Here is a 24,825-nt window from a genome sequence, read left to right as displayed (position 1 = left end):
TTTTGAAGGGAAAAGACACACACAGACACACAATCCCGGAGGAAAGTCCCACGGCGGTTCCCGGCCGGCCCAACGCTCCGTCTTTCGGGAGAAGCAAGCCAACCAGGCCCGGGTCTCAAGACATCCCCGCTCGGAGGATGCGGCCTGTTGCCCCCGCGGTCCGGAGAGCGCGGAAAGGCCCCATCCGGCTGGGCCGGCGGCCAGGAGGGCGGGCCTGCTCGCTCCCCGCCTGCGTGGAAGGAGGAAGGACGGCCGCCGGAGAGAGAGCGCCGAGCAGCCGCCTCTCCTCCTGGGCTGTTTTATCCCGGCCGGCCGAGGAGCGGCACTGTCTCCTCGCGGCCAGGCCCCGCGCCAGGCGCACGCTCGGGCCAGCCGTCCCCGACAGCCGCCGGGGCCTGACTGAGGCGGCAAAGAAGCGCGGGGCGGGCGGCGGCGGGGAGGAGAGGAAAAGCAGGCCGGGCATCGTGGCAGCAGCACCACCAGCGAGCGGCAGAAGCGCCCGAGGCCCAGACCGCCACCTTCCGCCTGCTCGATGCTGCACCTCCCGGAGCTGCATGAGGTAAAAAGGCGGGCCGGGCGCGGGGAAATCTGTGGGGCGGCGGGGGCGGCTTCGAAACACTCGCCGGTGAGGGCAGGGGGCGACATCCTGGCCCGAGCCGGGCGTCGCCTGAGGGGAATCCTGAGGTAAAAGTTGCCGAGGGAGCGGGCCCAGCGGCCGCAGAGTGGCCTCCGGCCGTGTGAGGAACCCCTTCCCCCCACCCTCACCGGGTGTTTGCGGCCTAACTTCTAGGCCTCGCCTAGCCGCTTGCTTGCGGGAGGCGCCTCCCGGCGGCGGGACTCTCCCTCCCGGCTCGGACCTTTTTACGGCCCCCCCACCCCCCAATGTGGCTCCTTCTTCCCCCCTCCGCTCCCGTCGAAGCCCCGGCCCTCATCGTGGAAGCGACGCCGAGAGGGGGTGGGGGGTGGGGGGAGGAAGGCTCGGCCCAGCTCGGCCGCTGGGAAAGGTGGATTGGCGGCGGGCCCGGCTCCGGAGTCGTCGTCGTCGTCGGGGAAAGGGGCCTTTATTTCCCACTCGGGGCTTCGAAACGGGGGAAGGGAAATCAAACGGCCTGGGGGGGGAAAAAAGTCTGAACTTTTGTTTTGCGACCGGCAGGGGCCGGTAGAAGCCTGCGAAGAAGGAAACTTTCTCGACGGCGGCGGCGGCGACATCGGCATCGGCGGCAGCGCCAGGATGGACTTCCCGTCCGCCCAACCCAAGCCTCCCCCCGATGGCAAGATCATCTTCTACCCGCCTGGAGTGAAGGAGATCACGGATAAGATCACCAACGACGAAGTGGTCAAACGCTTGAAAGTAAGTAAGCAAGGCCTTGGCCTGGATCAATCCCCCCCTTTCCCCTGATAGGCTGGGCCTTGCTTCACCGTCCATTGAAGAGCGGCCCTGGAAATACTCGTCGCACCTGGCTGGGAGTTATAGTTCGGCCTGAGGCACCGAAGCGGGATTGGGTGACTCTGGGCCAATGGCCAGGGGACGGGGAGGTCTAGCTGTAACTTAAGAAATCTGGCTGGGTGACTGGGCCAAGCACTGGGTGACTGGAGTTCTAGTGCCGATTTTGATATGAAAACCAGCTGGGTGAGTGGGCCAATCATCAGGCGACTGGAATTCTAGTGCCAATATTGGCATGAAGGCATGAAAGCCGGCTGGGTAGCTGCGTCAATCACAAGGTGACTGGAGTTCTAGTGCCGATTTTGATATGAAAACCAGCTGAGTGACAGGGTCAATCACCAGGTGACTGGCGTTCTGGTGCCCACTTAGGCATGGAAGCCAACTGGGTGATTGGCTCAATCACCAGGGAACTGAGTTCTAGTGCCGACTTAGGCTTGAAAGGTAGCTGGGTGACTGGAGTTCTAGTGCTAATTTAGGCATGAAAGCCAGCTGGGTGAGTGGGCCAATCACTAGGTGACTAAGTTCTAGTGTGGACCTGGGCATGAAAGCCGGTTGGCTGACTAGGCCAATCAACAAGATGTCTGAGTTCTAGCGCCCACGTAGGCATGAACGCCGGCTGGGTGACTTTGGGGGTCAATCATATCCTCTGTTTGAACTTGCCTTAGGGTGATTGCAACTGCTGTTGTTTGTAAGCCCTTTATTAATATGTAAGCTATTTTTTAGTTCAGTGTAGCAGTTAAGGTGCTAGAAGCCAGGAGACTGAATATTAGTCCTGCTGTAGGCATGAAATTCAGCAGGGTGGGCCAATCACCAGGAGACTGAGAGTTCTAGTTCCACCTTAGGTAAAAAAAATCTGACTGGGTGTCTTTGGGCAAGTCACTAGGAGATGGTGAGTTCTAGTCCAGCCTTAGGCATGAAAGTCAGTTGTGTCTCTTTGGACCAATCACTCTCAACCCAACTCATCTCGTGGAATTGTTGTGGAGAAAATAGGAGGAGGAAGGTGTGCCGCCTTGAGTTATTTATAAAAGTAATTAATATGGGATACAAATAAATAAAATATTGCATTGTGTAGGAGGGACTGGTTATTGTGTTTGACCTCAGAGTTGTTCTCTTATCTGTATAAGCCATTTCATTCTCTAGCGTCACTTTGATTCTCAAGCCTTCTGCCTCATGTGCACACCTTAAATGTGCTTTTTTATGAAATTGCACAACAGCTGCAGAAGGCAATACTAAATACAAATAACATGCTTAGGTCTAATAATAATTAGAAAATAATAGCTGATGATAGAAAAATTCTGCAGCCATATTTAAGGCTGACAAATTACCTGTCCTCAAATTTTCATGAATTTCCAAGAATGGTGAAATAGTTAAGTGTATGCTTGTTGCTTTCACGGTTTTGTTTTTTTTGCCAAGAAGAAAAATGTGATTTTCTCTTCTATAGAAATTAGCTTAATCTGAGCAAAGTGGGGGGTAGGAAGTGAATATGAGAGACAGAGATAGAAGAGAGGAAGTGAAGATTGCTCCAAGGTGGCAGGGAAGAACTTGGCTACCCAGAGATAGTATATAACGCAGCAGTTCTTGGTACATTGAAAATCAAGATGCTCTGGAAGCAATGAGTGATTGTGTTCACCCTGCATACTGGGATCACAAATTAGACTTTTAGCCTAGTCTGTAATGCAAAACATGATTTGTTTTGAGTTCAGTGTGACATGGCACCATCAAAGTAGCTTTTCAATTTGATCCTTTTTATGGACAGGTTGAAAAACAAATGTAGTTTAGGGTTCAGATGAAACAACTGTCTGCTTTACCCATATGGAGGTGATGATTTTAATTAGAAATAATTTAAAAACATGGTGTTTTATTTTCAGAAAAGAAGCTATTGCCATACAGGGCATCTTTTTTTTAAATACTAAAGAAAAAAAATTGGACAGTGGGAATGGAAGCTTGCATTTTCTTTCTTTTTTTTCAAATCATGTCCTCTATTTCAGAAGGAACAGTTATTAGTTACCAGAGTGAAAGTTTAGCAAACTTTGGAGTGTTGTGTGCATTGATAGAAATAATGATCCTGGATTATTAAGCTTTATTCAGTGTAAGAGACACCGAAGCACACTATATCAAGATCTTTGGCTGCCAGATACATAGATCTCGTGGAAATTCACACATTGTATCAGAGATTATATTGTTTTGGTTTTGTAGGTTGTGTAAAACCAGTCATATTATAAACTGCATTTTATTGATTATTAAATGTTAACCATTTATAACTTACCTGAGCAAATTGGATTACTCCAAGGTGTAAACCGTGTTTCCATTAGCAGAATGTAATATGTAACCCTTAGATATTAGAGTAGTAGTGCTATGGGCCTCAGAATGGTTTCTAACATACATATGTATAGGTATGTTTTGCTTAACATGTTGTTTGAATGCGGTTATCTCTGTTTTGAATGATGGCCAAGCAGGCTATGATTGAACCAAGCCAACTCCTTGTTATAATGTCGGAATTCTTTCTGAAGCTCTGACTAGTATAACAACAAGCCAACACGTTAGCCTGAAAAACCATATCACTTCCTTAATATGTGGCATGACAATCCCAAATTTCATTTGCCGAAAGTTCTATTTTAATTTTTAATTAGGAATGATGTTCTTGGTATCCCGATTTAGTGAAAGAGGAGAGATCATTTGATAAGGAGGAATTTAGTGGTCTCTGTTTTGCATACAACTTGTTCTATATATCGCTTGGAGGTTTTTTGGGCAGGGGGAAGGAGCTGCTTCTCCTCCAAGCCTCTATTCTTGGCTGCTTTGTGCTCTTGCCTTTTGCCACAGAGAAAGTGAGGGGGTTCATTTCTTGTGCTAAGTCATTAGGTGGCTTGCCTAGTATTTTTTTATGTGTCTTGCAAATTGTGCCATGTCTCAACCTAATTGTGAAGAGCAATAATAACAACAACAACAATAACAACAATAATAATATTTCAGCAGACATTTGAGGTTAACTAGTCCTTAATAGAAGGCAGGGAATAAGTGGAATCCTGATGTTTCTTATCTCTTCCTGCTTTCTCCCATCCTCCAGTATGATGGAAAGTGCATTTGGAGAAGCAGAGGGGAAAACCTTTGGCTTTCCCAGGGAAAAGCCCGGATGAAGAGGCTGCACAGTCACAAGCTGGATGGGGGAGCAGGAAGAGGTTTAGGGTAGCCATACCCCAGAATCCCTTAGGATAGGTCTAGTACAGGGGTCCCCAACCCCCTGTCTGTGGACCGCTAGCGGTCCGCGGCATGCCAGAAACTGGTCCATGCAAACAAACAAAGCCCCATCTGCGGGATGCAGGCAGCATGCAAAGCCACGCCCCCTCCGGATCACGGAAGAATCTCTCTGCACGGAACCGGTCCCTGGCGTCCAAAAGGTTGGGGGCCGCTGGTCTAGTCGGTTGAGTTTGGCAAGATTCTGTCCATTGCGGTAAACAAATAAAAGGATTGAACTCAACTGGACTTTGCTGTGTCATCTCTGGCCTCAAGAAAACCCATGAAGTCATAGATTCTGTCTTCTCTGTACAGCCAGTCCTCAAGTCAACAACTATTCCTTTAGCAACTGTCCAAAGTTATGACATTGCTGAGAAAAGTCTGGTCCTTGACGTTATAACCATTGCACCATCCCCCATGGTCACACTATTGCAATTTGGGCTCCGGGCAATGTAGTTGCTTGCTTTTATGACCAGTTGCGGTGTTGGTCCCTGCTGATGGTGATTGATGGTTCTTTTCTTGCCAGTTTCTGGGAAAATCATGCCTGTTCGGAAGAATAAGTTTGCGGCGTTTGCTTAAAGCAAGGGGTGTCCAAACTTGGGAACTTTTAAGACTTGTGGACTTCAGCTCCCAGAATTCCCCAGCCAACATGGCTGGCTGGGGAATTCTGGGAGCTGAAGTCCACAAGTCTTAAAAGTTCCCAAGTTTGGACACCCCTTGCTTAAAGACTGCAGATTTGCTTAATCACCACTGTGATTTACTTGACCATTGTTAAAAATGGTAGTTAAATCAGGTCTGGCTCGACTTAAGGACAGAAAAGACTTACGACAGAAATAATTGTAGTCGTATATCAAGGACTACCCGTACTTTTTACTGCAAAATTGTTTTTTTGACTTAGGATGGCCTTTGTGAGAAAGACTTTACTGAAGGTTTCCTAAGTGAACAAGGAAGATTGCATCTGTTTTGCTGGCACTATATGTCCTAGTTAGTAAGGCTTGAAGCTCAGGGCATTGAATAAATGATTTACAACTCAAGCCATTTCCTACATTTTTTTTTCCTTTGGCAACTTTCATGTTTCTTTTTAATCTCATGTGTTAGTTTAAATTTGTATGCCACTCAGCATCTTCTGGAGTCAAGCACCGTTGAAATCTTAAGAAGTGGAATGAACTATATCAGGGGATTAAGTCTTTCAATGGAATTAGAGAAACTGCTTTGTATGAACGCATTCGTTTATTACAATTATGTCGCACACTTCTCCTTTTGCTTCTGTCTTTTCCTTCTTCATCAAATTTTTGTGTCATCTCCGTGTTTGAAAGATCACTGAAATTCTGGTACATGAAAACAAATGTTCAGTAGAATTGGTGCTTTTAATGCACTGGAATTGTCTGTTGTGTGGAGGAATCAATGGCAAATCTTATAATGTAATCCACATTTTCCTCCCAGCCTGATATATAGTATACCTTTTCGGTATGTGTTAGAATATGTGATTTATAATTAATTACTTAGCTGTTAGAAAAGTACTTTATGTGTAATAAATTTAAAACAAATGCCATTTTCCCCCCTAGAATGATAAAACTAGTGATATTATTGGACATGTTCAAAGTATCCATCAGATATCAAATGAATGAAAAAATCTATCAGCCTGGAATACAGGTAGTCCTCATTGTGGTTGTCACAGTGTCCACTCTAGCCCTCAAGCCAACAAAATTAATAGTACTAAAGAAATGATAAATGTTTCTGAGATTGTAGGGCTATTTGGCTCAAGGTCTGAAGGTTTTAGAAAGGTCCGGGGAAATAAACAGAAGTTGAGCATAAATTTGTCATAATGCAAGCATTTGTTCATCAGAAACAGTTGTAGCAAGGAAAATAAACTGAAGAATGTAATGAATGACAAAAATTTAAAAATATAATAAAGGGGAAGTGTGCAGTACAGAACAAAATTTCAGGTAGGGTTTCTAGCCTAGATGCTCTAGTGATGTTTGAACTTGAGCTCCCAGAATCCCTCAGCTGACATGACTCCTACTGAGAATTCTGGGAGTTGAAGTCCACAAGTATAGAACCTGCCCACAGTAAGACCAGGAGGGGAGGCAGGTTGAAGCCAGGACTAGCTGCTGGAAGCTGTGGAAGCTGTGCTGTGTGCTGGAACCAGGCAGAAAGGGGAAGAGGGGCAGAACAGGGCTTCTGCAGTAGGGGCAGAACAGGGCCTGTCCTGGAAACAGGCAGGAGCCCCCCCCCCACCTGTCAGACTAAGATCTATTGCCCCCCCCACCTGGCAGACTAAGATCTACTGTCCTTTTGCAAACTACCTGCCATGGCTTGTGCCCAGGTGCCCCTGATGACTATAATCTGCCCGCTTAACATCTGGTATCCTGCTGACTTCCTGCTATTTATGACTTATGGCATTTCACCTGCCGGGCTACTCCTACTACCTCTCCCCCTCCCACCCTCGCCATCTGCTATTTTATAACAACTAGCTACTACAAACTATCTGCCCTCTTCCGCCCATAATGGACCGCACCCAGGCCTCCATCTATTTATTTACCATCCATCTTCCAACCGATCACCTGGCCAACATAAGATCTTCCCACCTAGTTGTGATCGTGGACATTTCTTTCCTCCCATTAGATCCTGGCTTATTGATTTTAACATCAACAGCACCCTGACTTTGTCATAGCTTTTTACCATTACGTATTCGAGGTCGGACTTGCTCCAGCTGCGGGAATCCCCCCTCTCGCAGGCATGGCCCTTTGCCCCCTCCGGGGCCCACCTTGATGACGGGTTTGTGAACCCAGAGAGGTGGAGGAAGCGCAAACTTAGGGGGTTTTTAATGAAATGTTTTCTATCCTTTTTAGGGGGCTCCAGGGTGGGGGGGCGGGGGCGGGTGGGTCAGATCAGGAGCGATGTGAGAGCTGGGCCTCCAGGTGTGGTTGTGAGCGGAAGGGAGGAGGAGGGGGAGGATATCATTCCTATACAGGGCTCTTTAATTCCAACGGTCGCAGGGAGGGGCAGATACGAGGACAGATTAAGAACTTATAGTCGGTTGGGAGACCGTGGTTGCTGGTTACACCCGGTCGCTTGTACCAATCCCCGCGGTCTAGGTGGTCAAGAGTTACAGACCCAGGGCCTGAGGCTGTTGTTATGCAATGCGAGGTCCGTTGTTAACAAGGCCCCCCTCATTCACGATCTAATTTTAGAGGGGGAGCCGGACCTCACGGGAATAACGGAGACCTGGTTGGGCCACGAGGGAGGTCTTCCCCTCGTGGAAATGTGCCCACCAGGCTACCGAGCATTTCATCAGCCCCGGGCCCAGGGAAGGGGCGGTGGGGTGGCAGTAATTATTCGGGAGGACTTAGAGCCGAGGGAGTCTACTGCGCCACAGACGTCCGGATGTGAATCCCTTGTTGTGAAATGGGGCCCTGGGAGACAGTTGGGCCTGCTGATAGTATACCTGGCTCCTTGCTATACATCAGCGGCCCTGCCTGAACTCCTCGAGCTGATCGCATCGGTGGCGGTTGAGACCCCCAAACTTTTAGTGATGGGGGATTTTAACCTGCCATCGATGGGAGAAGCATCAGAGGGGGTTCGGGAGTTCATGGCTTCCATGACAGCCATGGACCTGACTCAAATGATTCAGGGCCCGACACACGAGGGAGGACACACTCTGGACCTCATTTTTGTCTCTGGCCAGTGGTTGAGTGATCTGGGAGGAGGGGACTTAACCATCACTCCCCTGTCATGGTCAGATCACTCACTCCTTCGTCTTGACTTCCCTGGTGCTACCTCCCGCTGCGGGGAGGCGGAACCGGAAAGCACTAGATGGTTCCGCCCCAGGCGCCTGATGGAACCAGATAGGTTCCAGACGGAGCTTGGGCCACCTCCTGTAACCTTGACCCGCCCCCGGGTAGAGGACCTGGTGGTCGCGTGGAATAATGCGACTTCCGGGGCCTTGAACCGGGTGGCGCCTTTGCGGCCTCTCCGGCGGCAACGATCCACCCTGGCCCCTTGGTTTACCGAGGAGCTGAGGGTGATGAAATGCCGCAAGAGACGTCTAGAGAGTCGTTGGAGATCCTCTCGTTCCGAACTTGATTGAACACAGGCACGAGCCCATTTAAGGACGTACCTTGTGGCATTGAGAGTGGCCAAACGCCAATATTGTGCCACTCTCATTGCATCCGCAGAGAACCGCCCTGCCGCCCTGTTTCGGGTGTCCCACTCCCTCTTGTTTCAGAGGCCGCGGGAGGCCCCTCTACAGGGCAGAGCAGAGGAATTTGGGAAATATCTGCAGGATAAAATCGCTCAAATTCGGAAGGATTGGGTCCCTGTTAGTGGTCCAATGGAGACATCCGCGGCGAGTCTTGAGGAATCGACCTGGGAGGAGTTTGACTTGGTTGCCATCGAGGATTTGGACAGAATGCGTGGACGACTGCGACCCACCACATGTTTATTGGACCCGTGCCCCTCCTGGCTTGTACTGGCATCCTGGGAGGTTACACGAGACTGGCTCCTGGACCTAGTGAACGCCTCGCTGAGCGAGGGGTCTCTCCCGGCCGCCTTGAAAGAGGCGGTGGTGAGACCCTTGCTCAAGAAGCCTTCCCTGGATCCTTTGGAGCTGGCCAATTATCGTCCTGTCTCCAACCTTCCCTTTTTGGCGAAGGTTGTAGAGAGTGTGGTGGCCTACCAGTTTCCACGGCATCTGGAGGAAAATGATTATCTAGACCCGCGCCAGTCCGGCTTCCGCCCCGGTCACAGCACGGTGACGGCCTTGGTCGCGTTGGTGGATGATCTCTGGAGGGCCAGAGATAGAGGTTGTTCCTCTATCCTGGTCCTATTAGACCTCTCGGCGGCTTTTGATACCATCGACCATGGTATCCTGCTGCGCCGGCTGGAGGGGTTGGGGGTCCGGGGCACCGTTTTGCGGTGGTTCAGCTCCTACCTTTCTGGCCGGACGCAGCGTGTGTTGGCAGGGGAGGAGAGGTCGACCCTACGCCCCCTTACTTGTGGGGTGCCACAGGGGTCGGTCCTCTCGCCACTCCTGTTCAACACATATATGAAGCCTCTGGGTGAGATCATCCGTGGTTTCGGGGTGGGATACCATCTGTACGCTGATGATACTCAGCTGTACTTTTCCACCCCGAACCACCCCAACGAGGCCATCGAAGTGATGTCCCGGTGTGTGGAAGCCGTACGGATCTGGATGGATGACAACCGACTCAAGCTCAACCCCTCCAAGACGGAGTGGCTGTGGGTACCGGCTCCCCGGTTCAGCCAATTAATTCCATCATTGGCCATCGGGGGCATTCAACTTGCCCCCGTGGAGCGGGCGCGCAATTTGGGCGTCCTCCTGGATGCCCGGCTGTCCATGGATGACCATGTGACAGCCGTGGCAAGGGGGGCGTTCCACCAGGTTCGCCTGGTGCGCCAATTGCGCCCCCTACTGGACCGGGACGCCTTACGCACAGTCACTCATGCGCTGGTGACGTCTCGCTTGGACTACTGTAACGCTCTCTACATGGGGCTTCCCTTGAAATGCACCCGGAGGCTACAGTTGGTCCAGAACGCAGCCGCGCGGGTAATTATGGGGAGTACTAGGTACTCCCATGTGACACCATTCCTGCGCGAGCTGCACTGGCTTCCTGTGGTCTATCGGGTGCGTTTCAAGGTTTTGATAACAATCTTTAAAGCGCTCCATGGCTTAGGACCTAGTTACTTGCGGGATCGTATTCTGCCCCATACATCCCTGCGACCAATCCGCTCGCACAGAGAGGGCCTCCTCCAGGTGCCGTCCACCAGACAGTGTCGAGGGGCGGCGCCTAGGAGTAGAGCCTTCTCTGTGGCAGGCCCAGCCCTGTGGAATGACCTCCCCCCGGATATTAGGAATACCTCTGACCTCCGCTCCTTTCGTGTAAAGCTCAAGACCCACCTTTTTCAAGTTGCTGGCCTGGCTCAACTTTGATCCAACTATATCGCTCCTGACGGGTTTTTTATTTGGGGTATTTTAATTGCATTCAATTTATTTAGGGGTTTTTAAACATTGTGTTTTTTACTTGTTTTTATCTATCAGTTCACCTCCTCCTTGTATATGTCGTGTATATGTCTTGGTATATGTTTTGTTATATGTATGTCGATATATTTATTTCCTATGTTTTGTTGTACGCCGCCCCGAGTCCTTCGGGAGAGGGTGCGGCTAAGAAATAAATATTTTTTATTATTATTATTATTATTATTATTATTATTATTATTATTATTATTATTATTATTATTATTATTATTATTATTATTATTATTATTATTATTATTATTATTATTATTATTATGAAACTCTGGCTTAAAAGAATGATTTTATGAAGTGGCAAGTATGATCCCATAGCGGGGGAAAAGGTTAATTGTGAAAAGGATAATATGACTCAGATGTTTGAAAACTTGGGAGTATAATTTATTCTCTTTTGCAATTGAGAGAGGCTCTTGTTGCTTTTAAGAAAAGCAACATTTTGCTTTTCTTTGCATTTTATTTTTTTATATTATTTATTTTTTTATCATAAGAAGTAAAAAAAAAAAACAGAAATATATATTCAACCCTAACAACAACAACAAAAGAAACAAATAGTGTTGGTAAGAATCCATCTAACCAGCTGGTGATAACTTGAGTTTTTGTACTTTATCTTTGAAAGATAAAAGGGTTTTCCCCCTCCCCCATTTCTAGATAAAATTGGGGACAAAGATGAAAACTTTAGTCACATGCTAAATAAATATTATTTCTATTCTTTACTTTTGACCTCTTAATCATCCTAAAGGCAGGGCAGATTGTGAGAGTCTTCAGATGATGAACAGCCGGAGAAGACAGGTGGTAGCAGCAAGAACTATCCATCTGTTGCTTCACACAGGAGACAGAACGAGGATTTTAGGATTTTAAAAGGAGGTTTGGTGTATGGTAGAAAACAGATCAAGGAAAAAGTGTTGGATTACAAGAATTGGTGTGCTAGTTTAACTGAGCTCAGGAAAGTAGAAATACACTCGCTTTCGTGGTGTGGAGACAATAACTTGGCCCTTAATACCAATAAGACCAAGGAGCTTCTAGTGGACTATAGAAGGAATAGATCAGACATCCAGCTCTTGCTTATCAATGGAGACTGAATGGAGCAAGTGGCCAGTTTTAAGTTTCTGGGTATTGTCATAAAAGAAGACCTGACCTGGGGCAACTCACATTGCAGCCCTGGTCAAAAGGGCCCAGCAGAGATTATACTACCTGAGACTTCTCAGGAAGCAACAACTGAATGGAAAACTGCTGGTAACCTTCTACCGCTGCACCATAGAGAGTATTTTAACTTACTGCACCTGTGTATGGCTTGCCAATTGCACAGGGATAGATAGGACAGCGCTCCAGAGGGTCAACGTCATTGCCCAGAGGATCATTGGTTACCCCCTCCTCTCTTTGGAAGAGCTTTATAGCTCCCGCTGCCTTAAGAAAGTTCAAAACGTCCTTAAAGATCCATCTCATCCTGGGCAGCCTTTTTTGTTTGAACTATTACCATCTGGCAGATAGTACAGGATAATAAACAGCAAGGGCAAATAGGCTGAAAAACAGCTTCTATCCCAGGGCAGTAACCATGTTGAATTCTACAGCATAGTGCAATATCGGGTTTTCAATTGCAATTACATAGAAAGTAAAAGTTGTATGTGTTTTTATTTTTATGGTTATAATGTACACTGAAGACGGCATTTAATTTTGGTGTATGATGTGCAATAACAATAAAGTAAAGTAAAGTAAGCTTATACACACCGAGAGAGTATGACAAAGGAATGGAACGAAGAAAGGAAAAATACTTGTAAACAAATGGAGCTGGTGAAAGAGGAGAAAGTTCTGTATCTCAGGCATCTCAGAAGCTCAAAATGCTGCTGGTCCATACAGTGTTGTTAACAAATATTGTAGATGTGAAGATTGCAATTGGGTAACGTCTGATAAATGATATTTATCTTTTAACCCTGCGTATGTTAAAAATTCATCTGCATTATCAAACAGTTGGTCCAAAGTCCGTACCCACGCTTCCGTTCTATTTTTTAACGTCACTATATTTTTTCTAATTTCTAAAGTTATGTTTTCCCATAAAGTCAACTTACCTAGTAAGGGAAAAAGGACCACTTTTTTATTTAGACATTATATTTCATTGCTTTCTAACTGGTTCAATTGTTTCCAGAGCTGCTAGACTTTTAATGTATTTAGAACCGAATACTCTTCTATCCAACTGACTCTTGGTTTCTCTTCTGAGTGTATAAATCTCATACTGTAAATTATTAATGTTTTATAATATCATGTTTTTACTTTAAACCAGTGGTTTTCCATTTTTTCTTTGCCCTGAAATCCTTTTAAATAACTTTTATGGCCACGGAACATCAGGACTTAGCTCAAGAAATGTTTAAATTGTAACATTTCAAGTTTTTATGGATCCCCCCCAAGCCCCCTGAGGAGGACCTAACCCAACAGATGCTATAAAAGATTTTAAAGGGGCAGGAGGAACTGAAGAATCAACTAAAAGAAATGAACGAACAGCTCAGAGAAAATCAGAACCGAACGGCCCAAAATACGCAAAGATTGGAAGTTTTGGAGGAGGGGACGGCTGAGATGAGGGGGGAGGTGAGGGGAGTCCAGAGAGGAAACCAAGAACTTGAGAACCATCAGATAACAATGGAGTTTGAAAGGATGTCTTTTTTCCTTAGATTTCAAAATGTAATTGAGGCTGATGATGAAGATTTGAGGGAAATTATGACAAAATTATTGGCTGAATATATCAAAAAAGACAGACAACAGCTGGGATGGGATATTGACCTGGTCTATAGAGTTAACTCAGCTTATGCCAGAACACATAATGTTCCAAGGGAGGTCCACATTAAATTTCTTAGAAGGACTACAAGAGATGAGATTCTGAGTGCACAAAGGGGGCAAGTGTTAAAATACAAGGATAGAGAAATAGCCATCTTGAAACAAATCCCAAAGAAAGTTAGAGATAAAAGAAAAAATATTTGCTCTTAGCGAAGAAATTATACCAGAAAGGGATTTGGTTCAGATGGCTCATGCCAGAAGGTATGCTGATATTCTGGGAGGACACTAGAGTTAGAATTAATACAACTATGGAGGCTGAGGCCTTCATGGAAAAAAACAAAGTCCTCCTGGATAAAGCTGATGATACCACACGGGACATACAGGACACGGGAGGTGCTGGAGCCTTGCTGGTGGGGGGAGAAGAGGCAACACCGAAAAAACTTAGATCACAAAAGTGAATTAGAAAAACAATGCAATTGCTAATACAGAGAACTTTTTCTGTTTGATATAAAATAGATTGAAATTATTTGAAGATAAAAGGTTAAAATATACTGTCAAAATATTGTTAAGTAGTAACAACTTAATGTATTAATAAGTGAAAGTTATGAGAATTGGGGGGAGTGCCATTTCCTGCATAATGTAGCTGTCAAAATTTGTAACACTATCCACTATCCCTTTTCCTGAAATTTTTTGTAAAACCAATAAAAATTTTGTTTGAAAAAAAAAAGTTGTAATGGATCCCTGTGACGATATCACAGCCCCTCCCCCCCAGGGGTCCGTGGACCCCAGGTTGAGAATTCCACTGCTTTAAACCACATTCTGTAGGCTATCACAGTGATGGCTAACCTTTTTGTTGTAGGATGCCAAAAGTGTGTGCGATCTTATCCCGCGTGCACCCCGCGCATGCGCACCCCCACGGTCCCCCCTGCGCATGCGCACACAACACCCTTGTGTGCCCCTTCCTCCGCACATGCACGTGCGACCTCCATGGCATGCGCCCCGTCTCCCTTACGCATGTGCGGCAAAGACCCGAAAACCAGATGGCTGGTGGGAGGCACGTGCGCATGCGCAGTGGAGCTGAACTGGGGCGACAGCTTGCGTGCCTGCAGAAAGGGCTCTGCCATAGTTTCGCCATCACAGGGCTATCATATATGGGGCGTATATTGATGATTTCAAATAACTATTCCAATTTTTTTTTGGGAAGCAGTCTTGTTTGGAAGTTAATGTGAGTAATTGTTCTTCGGATTGTGGTTATTCTTGCAGTCTCTGTATGCGTGCATGGGTGTGTTGTATTTGCAATATTTTGATACTAACGTATCAGTAGAAGGTAGAATGCCAGCCTTAATAATTATCTTGCTACCCTGGACCCCAGTGGATTCTGTAAATTGATGGCACGACCGTCTGTGGACTAATTCATTAAGAGTTGTTGAGGTGGATTGGAAATGCAAGTATTTCATCAGCCACGTTCTTGTTGTAAGCATGGCACTAATTAATAGCAACCACGCACACGCAGTATCATTGTGAAGGTCTCCTGGCAATCAGGGAACATGCCAGGAGGCCCTTACGGATATATCTCTGTGTGTGTGTGTGTTATACATTGAAAAGATTGTGTTTAAATAATAGTGGGATAATAAGATGGTCTATTAGGTTGTACCCATTTGCTGCTCCTCTGTGCCTCTGCTTCATTCACTCTTATGTGGCCCAAGGATTGAGGCTGAAGAGGTAATTCCTAAAGCAGCCCCGTTTTCCATTTAACAGCTTCATCTCTTTTTCTGCAACAAGATAACTGCAAAACAGCTGATCAGCCAAAATTAGTTGAGTCCTTCTTTATCACTGACAGGGTTATATTGTTCAAATACCAAGGTGGCACTGTTAAATTTGTCATGTGAAGTTAGCTTTAGAGTTGAAATAGGGTTGAACTAGACATAGCTAAATAATCTACCCTGTTTCCCTGAAAATATTGCAACATAGCAGCAGCCATAAGGTAACCATGCTCGCCACCTCCTGCACCTAAAAAATAATACGACCTCCCCAAAAATAAGACCAAGCGCTTATTTCGGGGGTCAAAAGAAAATAAGACCCTATCTTATTTTCGGGGAAACATGGTATTGATTTCAATTGCGTTACTCTAAATAGGGTAGGGAATTTGCAGCTTTCCAGATGTTGAGCTGATCCGCATAAGCCCCAGATAGAATGACCAATAATTTGGGATGCTTGACATTGCAGTTCTGAAATTTGAAGAAACATAGACCTAGTGCTTGGATCCTCTATCTGATATGTCTCTTACCAGTTAAACATATGGTAAAATTAGCAAATAATTTCCTTCCACCGGAAACTCAAAACCCACCTGTTTCACCTAGCCGGCCTGGCCTAATTCCAGCTTTCCCACCTCAGTTTGTATTTTAAATTTTATGATTTGGTTTTAAGGTCTAAGTTTTTAATTTTTATAAATTTGTACAGGGGTTATTTAATTCAATTTTAGTTATTTATGTCTCGAGTATATGGTTTTTTAAATTTGTACCTGTACACCGCCCCGAGTCCCTTTGGGGAGAGGGGGCGGTCTAGAAGTTTAATAAATAAATAAATTAATTAATAAAACAATGTACATATTTTGATCATAGATAGAACTAAAAAATAAAATGGCCATATAGCTGGGCTACACTTAGTTCCAACCAAGTTCCCTAACCTTACCTTTTCAATTTGCTTTTGGAATTGTTTTAGAGCCATGGTGGCGCAGTAGTTAAAATGCAGTAGTGCAGGCTAATTCTGCCCACTGTCAACAGTTCAATCCTGACTGGCTCAAGGTTGACTCAGCATTCTCTTCTTCCGAGGTCGGTAAAATGAGGAGCCAGATTGTTGGGGGCAAGAGGCTGACTTTGTAAACCACTTAGAGAAGGCTGTAGAAGCACTGTGAAGCAGTATATAAGTCTAAGACACTGTGGCTATTTTAATACATTTAATAAGAGCGAATTAAGCCACTTGCAGAGCAGCAGACTCAACCAGTTAGCTTTCATGGTATTCCTTTACAATTAAGTATTTAATTGCATATGATCTCTATTCATTTTTGGTGTAAATGAGATGACAGAAGTCTGTGAAAGAAAAAGAAAAATAGCTATTTTAAAAAGAGAGAGTGAAGCTGCACTAATGTCTGTCCTGCCTTTGCAACTGACAGATTTTCTAAATCACGAGGGCATCCATAGTTTTCACAAAGATTTTTTTTCTTGACTGCAAAGTTTGTGTGGCATTGCAACTTGACAACCACGTGAAAGCACATTGGATTTTCTTACTTCCTATAGGTTTAGAGGGCACATACAAGGTTCTTTATCTTCCTTGTTGATAATAAATGTGCCGAATCTAATCATAAATGTGGTTGCCGGCATGCTAATGTTTGCTAATGTTTTGGTAGGAGATTATTTTGAAGAGTCTTATTTATTGAAACTGAATTATTATTCCGTTCATTCACTTCGTAAATGCAAACAATGTTTAAAAATTAAAATGAAAAATTAACCCAGCAAGATTAGTTCAACAATAATAGATCACACAGGAAAAATCCAAGGAAATATCTCATATATTGTAGTTCAGAAGCCGCATTCCGTTTTGAAAAAGCTTCATTCAACTTGTGATCTTAACTCTAGAAAACAAAAGCAAAATAGATTTTTCGGTGTTCCTTGCCCAGCTTCCTCATTCAACAACGAACAGTGATGCATTTGAAAAGTTTGCCCAAGTTAAGCATTCGTATTTCAGGGATTGATGTTGACATTTATCTTCTTCACTGAAACGGTTCGACATACAACCGTTTGTTTAGTGTCTATGCAGAGTTACGACAGGGCTGAAAACAGGAACTTCCACCCACTTGCATTTAGGACAGTTGCTGCCTCCCATGGTTTGCAAGCTTCCCAGTCAACTTCCTACAAGTGAGATTAATAGGACATCCAACAGGGAAGGTTGCAAATTGCCATCATGTGATGTCTTGCATAACACCACTTGATAATGAATTTTCCAGTCTCAATTGCAGTTGTAAATTGAGGATTTCTCTCTCTGTCTTTTTCTCTTTCTGTCTCTGTGTGTGTCTCTTTCTCTTTCTGTCTCTGTTTCTCTCTATGTGTGTGCGCGCGTCCATCTCTCGTCTCTCTCTCTCTGCGTCCATCTCTGTCTGTCTATCTATCTATCTATCTATCTATCTATCTATCTATCTATCTATCTATCTATCTATCTATCTATCTATCTATCTAATGTCTCTTTCTCTCTCTCTCTCTATCTATCTATCTCTCTCTCTGTGTCTGCCTCTTTCTTTCTCCCTCTCTTTCTGTCTCCATTTCTCTGTCTCTCTTTCTCTCTCTCTGTTTCTGTCTCCATCTCTCTCTCTCTTTCTCTCTCTCTCTCTCTGTCTCTCTCTGTGTGTTTCTTTGTCTCCGTCCCTGTCTCTCACTCTCTCACACACACACACACATACACAGTCCAGAAATTTCCCAGCTTCTTTGCAAGCTCATTTAAAGGAAATATCATTTTTTCAAGATCTGCTCTGCCCCCGCATCCTGGGGGGGGGGGGGAAAGAAAAGGTATTATCACTTAATTGATAACGGCCTGTGCTTTCCATATTCTTTCAAGCAATCTCCATTGTTTTTAGCAAGGCTATTTTAAAGTTCTCAGATTATCTGGGTAGCATTTATGAGATCACACAATTGAAAGGGCAGCCCCCATGTGCTGTAATCAGGTGTTAAAATAACCTCCCTTGCTGTTAGCAGAAGTTATTTTAAAGCCTAATTACTACGGATAAGCTTGGAAGCCCATTGGGGAGTATATTTTTGTGCGGTGAATTGAGCTCTCTGGAACAATGCCACTTGGACCCACCCACCCACCCCCCAAATATATTGGATTGTGGTTTCTTCAGTCCCAGGGTTGTTTTTGTTGCTGTTAGTTGTGAAATCATGTCCGACCCATGGACAATGTTCCTCCAGGTCTTCCTGTTCTCTACCATCCTCTGGAGACCACTTAAGCTCACACCGACTGCTTCAGTGACTCCATCCAGCCACCTCATTCTCTGTCGCCCCCTTCTTCTTTTGCCCTCCATCGTTCCCAGCATGAGGCTCTTCTCCAGGGAGTCCTTCTTCCTTCTCATTTGGTGGCCAAAGTCTTTGAGTTTCCTCTTCAGGATCTGGCCTTCTAAAATGCAGTCAGGGTTGATCTCCTCTAGGACTGACCGGTTGGATGGCCTTGCAGTCTAAGGGACTCACAGGAGTCTTCTCTCCAGCACCAGAGTTCAAAGGCTTCTATTCTTTGGCGCTCAGCCTTTCTTATGGTCCCACTTTCACAGCCTTCCATTGCCACTGGAAAAACTTCCCTAAAGGGAACAAATTACTTCCTGAATTGTACATTATGAAACAGCTGGGTATTATGCCTATAACACAATTTTGCATACATCCATTTAATCACACTCCAGAACACTGAAGAATATTTGGGATTTTTTTCCCTTGGTTTGATTTTAATATAATAATCATCGTCCAGTATTAAAGCCGCCACAAAAGGATAGGAGGGGAAAAAGAATATCTTCAGAAAAAATGCAATGCGGATTGGCAAATAATATTTTCAGTTAGCGAAAGTGCATTACACTTTTGCCTGAATTAGGGAAGGGAAGTTGGGTGTGCACTGTAATCTTTATCCTTTAAATGTTTGCTTGTTTATTTTTATTTATTTACCAGCCCTAAGCATTATTCCAATCAGGTTATAGTTAGCTTTTTGAGATCATTGCCAGCTGAATTCTTACCCCGGGAGGAGAAACTAACATTCAAAACATTTTTGCCCATGATAGCCTTATGCGTACCGTGCATGTGTTCTGTAAAGTCTTCATCCCCGTTGGCTGTGTTTATTAATGCAATGGTTCCTAACCTTTGCAGCTCGGTGGCCCAGCTGGAGGGGGAGAGAGAGGAACTGGGCCGCGCGAGCAGCAGGCCAGCACACATGCATGCAGGCAGCCTTTGTGCGAGTGGTGGGCAAGTGCACATGCTCACAGCTTGACTTGCGCCAGCAGTGGTCCGCCACTTGAGCAGGCTGAATTGCATGAGCATGCGTGCTCCAGCCAGCCACTCGCAAGGTCCAATTCCAAATAGGCCATGGCCCAGGGATCGGGGACCCCTGTATTAATGTATTAAGAGAAGGGTAATCGTGCCATTTAGAAAAATGTAGCTGAAAGATGACAGAAGTGAAGTCAGCAGAACTCAAAGGTTTGACTTTCTAAAGGTAAAATAAAGGTAAAATTTCCCTTCGCACATATGTGCTAGCTGTTCCCGATTCTAGGGGGCGGTGCTCATCCCCGTTTCAAAGCCAAAGAGCCAGCGCTGTCCGAAGACGTCTCCCTGGTCATGTGGTCGGCATGACTCAATGCCGAAGGTGCACAGAACGCTGTTACCTTCCCACCAAAGGTTGTTCCTATTTTTCTACTTGCATTTTTACATGCTTTCGAACTGTTGGTTGGCAGAAGCTAGGACAAGTAAGGGGAGCTCACTCCGTTACGGAGCGCTTGGGATTCGAACCGCCAAATGGCCAACCTTTCCGATTGACAAGCTCAGCGTCTTCGCCACTGAGCCACCTTTGACTTCCTAGCATGCTCTAATTCAGGGGTGTCCAAACTTGAGAACTTTAAGACTTGTGGACTTGAGTTGAAGTCCACAAGTCTTAAAGTTCTCAAGTTTGGACACCCCTGCTCTAATTGTATGCATTTCAGGTGCACCATACACAGGTAGTCCTTGACTTTACCATCATTGGTTCGACGACCTTTGAAACCTACGACTGCGCTGAATGAAAGGACCTACGACTTGTTCCCAGAGTTACGCCATTTGCAATGCCCTCTGCAACTGCACGATGGTGATAAGGGCCACATGGCAACCCGTTTGCATTTATGACCGCGACCACGTGATCCCCATTTGCAAGTGTTCCTTACTGGCTTCTCCAGAAAATCCATGCTTTTAGCTTGTTGCAGATAACCCCTGGCTCACAACGGTTCATTTGGGGACTGTTCGAAGTTACATCAGCGCTGAAAAAATGGACTTTGGGGTTGTTTTTCCACACTTACGCTCTTTCTCGCGGTCACGTGATCAAAATTCAGATGCAAAAATTTGGGGCTGAATTGTCATAAGTCGAGGCCTACCTGTACTGGTGAAACCTGAGAGGAAGAGGAGTCCAGAAAAGACGACGTGTTGCTGTGTCCTTAGAAACCAACATGAAGCTAAACCAGAAAAACTGGTAAACTGGGAAGCAGATTTTATCGAAGTGATTTAGACCGTAACGTTGCATTCCCTGGGCGACAGCCAATTTGGCAAAAGGTGGTTTCCCTCTCTGCAGTCAGAGAGGGAGGGGGAGAGGCAGGTAGGAGGGGGAGTGAAAAGAGTGTGCATCTCTTGCATCTTAAGAGTTGGATAGTGCTCGTTAGGTGATATATATCGGGTAGGTAGGATGAGTTGATGGATTAGTTATCAGTATTGTGTATATGAGTGAGAAGCCATGAACAAATCAGACTTGTAGAAGGTGGCAAAAGATTAAGTGGTATTTGTTTGGGCATGTAAGGTTGGAGACGGCAGCAAATCTTTGTTCTGTTTCATGCTTCCCAAGATCACGAAGCAAACTCCTTGTTCCCTCATTCCCATCCAGCAAAGTCTTTCAAGGGAGGATTTATGGTCACAGACCTTATCTGGTTTGGAGAGCTGCCAGGCTGACCTCTGCAGAACTTGGCAAGGAGTCTCGGGGAGTCACGAACCAATTAAGCGAACTAATTGTCTCCTGCAAACTCCACTCCCCTTCCGCTCCTCTTTTATTTCCTCTGGGAGGGGCCATTCGTCGTCCACTTGTGGCCTTAGTCCCAGGTCGACCCCTATTCTTTAGCTGTCCCCTTCGTCTGGCAGCTCTGCGCATGCGCACACTGGGAACAGGCCCCAGCTGTTCCTCTGCCTCACTGATGTCTGACTCCAAAGGCAGTTGATAACTGGCATACGGCCCTGGCCCCATCTCTGCCTCCGACACAGAGCCCTCATCCGAGCCATCTTCCTCCCCAACCTCCTCACTGTCCAAATCTGCTGCCAGCTCCGCAGGTCGCTGGTGGGCCACAACAGTCTTCAGGCCTTTGGAGAGAAGTGAAATGATGTAAGTTCAGATTGATGATTCACAAGCCAGGGCAGGTGCGGCAGGGGCACTGTATATAAACCAAGATAGGGAGAAATCGGTTCTGGTGAATTGGTTTTTTTCTGTCCTGTGCCCAGATGGCAGAATTGTTCTTGCTCTTTAGCAGCCTGTTTGCGATTGGTTAAAAAAACAACAACCCCACACACATGTCCATGATCAAACGCTGCAGGAAGGTAGGCCTTGACTCTCAACACTCCATTTAGTTCAAAGTTACAACGGCTCTGAAAAAAGTGACTCATGATCATTTTTCACAGTTACGACCTTTGCAGCCATCAAAATTCTGATGCTTGGCAACTGGTTCACATTTATGACCGTTGCGACATGTGATTCCCTTGTGCAACCTGACAAAGCCAAGTCAGTCGCGAAGCCAGATTCACTTAACAACCGGGTTACTAACTTATCCACTGCCGTGATTCGCTTAACGGCTGAGACAAGACAGGTCGTAAAATGAGGCAAAGTCCACTTAACAAATATCTCCCTTAACAACTGAAATGTTGGGCTGAATTGTGATCCTAAGTTGGGGAACTACCTGTAAAAGAGATCTGGCTGGGCACCATGGGAACATTGCCGCGTCAAAAAATACAGCCACCCCGGATTCACATCTTTCTTTTTGGTGCCCCTTCTCTTCCCTAGCAGCTTTTAGTGATGGTCTTATTCTATTAAGACAATGCTGCGACCCTTTAATACAGTTCCTCATGTTGTTGTGACCCCCAACCATAAAATTATTTTTGTTGCTCTTCAGAACTGTAATTTTGCTACTGTTATGAATCGTAATGTAAATATCTGGTATGCAGGATGTATTTTCATTATTACAAATTGAACATAATTAAAGCATAGTGATTAATCACAAAAGCAATATGTAATTATATATTGTGAAATGGTTTGTTAATGAAAATAATATACATAATATAATATAATCTCCAACCTTGTTACAAAAAGTCCATGAAACATTTCAGTTGGTAACAAAATAAAAATAAAACAGAGAAGAAAGACAGTAAAAAAAAATGGGTCAAAGAGAAATACAGTACTAGGTTGCATATCCCCTCCTATTTTTCATCTTGTGCTACTGGTTTTTTATGATTTATCAATTGTTGTTTGTAACTAATGATTGTAACTATTATTATGACCTATGACGTATTACTTGCTGTTTATATGTACAGTGAGTTGGTGCACTGGGGACAAATTCCTTGTGTGTCTTATTATACTTTACCAATAAACATTTCTATTTCATTCTATTCCTATTTCATTCTATTCTATTCTATTTTATTCCTATTTCATTCCCATTCCATTTTCCTGTTCCATTCCATTCCATTCTAAGCATGGAAGCTTAAAACTAAAAAGATGTAGTGCTTTATTTTTTTTCAAAGCGGCTGCTGAAGATGTTTTGTGACGGCAGCCTTTTTTCCCCTCCACCCCTAAACTCCCGGAATCCTCTCCATCCCAAGTTTTCCAACCACTCATTCATTCATAGATATTGCGGGAAGGAAACGAAGGTGGGTCTCCTTGTGAATGGACAGAGGTTTTTACAGAAAAGGGAAAACCCAAACGTCTGGAGCCAGCTGCTGCAGAGTGCCCGTGTGAACTTCCGAGTCTCCGAGGAGGAGGCGGCTGCGGACTGAAGGGACATTGTCACCATCCTTCCCACCTCGGTTCTCGGCTCCTTCTTCCCGGCCTCCCCTCCCCGCTGGGAGACCGAGCTCGGCCCGGCCACCTCTCAGGGCACTGCCTCGACGGCACTCAGGCGCTCCATCCTCCCCCCTCCCCTCGTCAAGCGTACTGTCTGATCCGCCCGCCGGTGCCTCTCGTGTCGCAATTGGCTGGGTGCTGGCTATCCTCGCGCTGCCGCTTTTGTCAGGTAGCCCCTCCCTTTCGCAAGGCAGTGCCTGCCGCCGCCGCTCCCCTGGCTCCAAACACTGGCATGCAGGTGTCTCGATTCCTAAGACCATCGGAAATATGTGTTTTCCGATGGTCTTAGGCGACCCCTGTGAAAGGGTTATTCGACCCCCAAAGGGGTTGCGGCCCACGGGTCGAGAACCGATGTATTAAGAGTATTTTCCTCAGCTTACCGTATTTTTCGGAGTATAAGATGCACCTTTTTCCCTCAAAAAAGAGGCTGAAAATCTGGGTGCGTCTTATACACGGAATACAGCATTTTCGCCTCCCGAAGCCCCGCCCCTTCACCAAAATGGCCATGCATAGCTTTTAGGAGGCATTCAGAGACTCCTGGGGGCTGGGGAGGGCAGAAATGAAAAAAAAAAGGCTCGTTTTTTGCCTCCCCAGTCCCCATCAGAACCCTATAAAGGCTATCCATGCCCTTTTTTTGACAAAAAACAGACCCTTTTTCACGAAAAAACAGCCTGTCTTTTGCTTGTTTTTGCCCCCCCCCCCCTCCCGGAGCACTCTACAAGCCTCCTAAAGGCTATGCATGCCCCTTTTAAAAAAACAAACGGGCTCGTTTTGGTGAAAAACGGGTCATTTTTGGGAGGTTTGCAGAGTGCAAAAACTTTTAAAAAACTTTTCCTCTTCAAAACCTTACTGCGTTTTATACTCCGGTGCGTCTTATACTCCGAAAAATATGGGTATATCCATTTCCTTTTTCAAATCAAGAAAAGAATTCTTTCTGCCAGCTTTTCTTTCTTACTGTTAAGCAGTACAGATACCTGAGTGTGCCTCCATTATATTTATTGTCCTGTGCTTTTAAATTTATTTATTTATTTATTCCATTATATTGCTTTTTCAAAATTTATTTTGTTTGATCTTGTCGGGAGAACATATTAATCATGCAATTCCTATATGAAAAGTTGAGCCAATCTATCTATTTTTAATGGTTTAATGGTTGCATGTATGTATGTTCCAGCATAACTCTGGAATGCCTCGATCAATTTCAACCAAACTTGGAAACAAATACGGGGGGGGGGGGGGGAGCCACCCCTGGTGTGTGTGTGTTCCAGCATAACTCTGGAATGCCTGGCCCGTTAAGGAGAGTGAGTGTGGCATCCTGTAGCAGCAATTGTTTGTGATGTCATGGGAGGGAGAAGGGAGCGTTCTGGGCCATTAAGGAAAGCGTCCTAGAGCGGCAATTGTTTGTGATGTCAGTTCCTTCGCAGCTTCCTTTGGAAAGCCAGCCGTAACATTTGCCCTCCAGTGGACCAATGGGGAAGTG

General features: G+C 45.5%; 1 protein-coding gene across 6 annotated transcripts in view; it reads left to right on the top strand.

Moving 5' to 3' along the window:
- Window positions 1-375: 375 nt before the first annotated feature.
- PDS5A (PDS5 cohesin associated factor A) overlaps window positions 376-24,825 on the top strand; it is a gene marked incomplete at its 3' end in the record, with an annotated part of 84,838 nt that continues 60,388 nt past the window's right edge. For 4 of the 6 annotated variants that reach the window (XM_081958939.1, XM_081958942.1, XM_081958938.1 and 1 more), the window contains exons 1-2: window positions 381-559; window positions 1,154-1,351. In XM_081958939.1, the coding sequence (XP_081815065.1) occupies window positions 533-559; window positions 1,154-1,351 (225 nt within the window). In that variant the 5' untranslated portion in view covers window positions 381-532. Of the gene's footprint in view, window positions 560-1,153; window positions 1,352-24,825 lie in introns of all 6 variants that reach the window. The other 2 variants (XM_081958941.1, XM_081958940.1) reach the window with 2 other exon arrangements.

Source organism: Natrix helvetica (genome assembly GCF_964273705.1).
Source record: "Natrix helvetica genome assembly, chromosome: 7".
Classification (NCBI taxonomy): domain Eukaryota; kingdom Metazoa; phylum Chordata; class Lepidosauria; order Squamata; family Natricidae; genus Natrix; species Natrix helvetica.
This window is presented reverse-complemented; position numbering and strand designations above follow the sequence as displayed.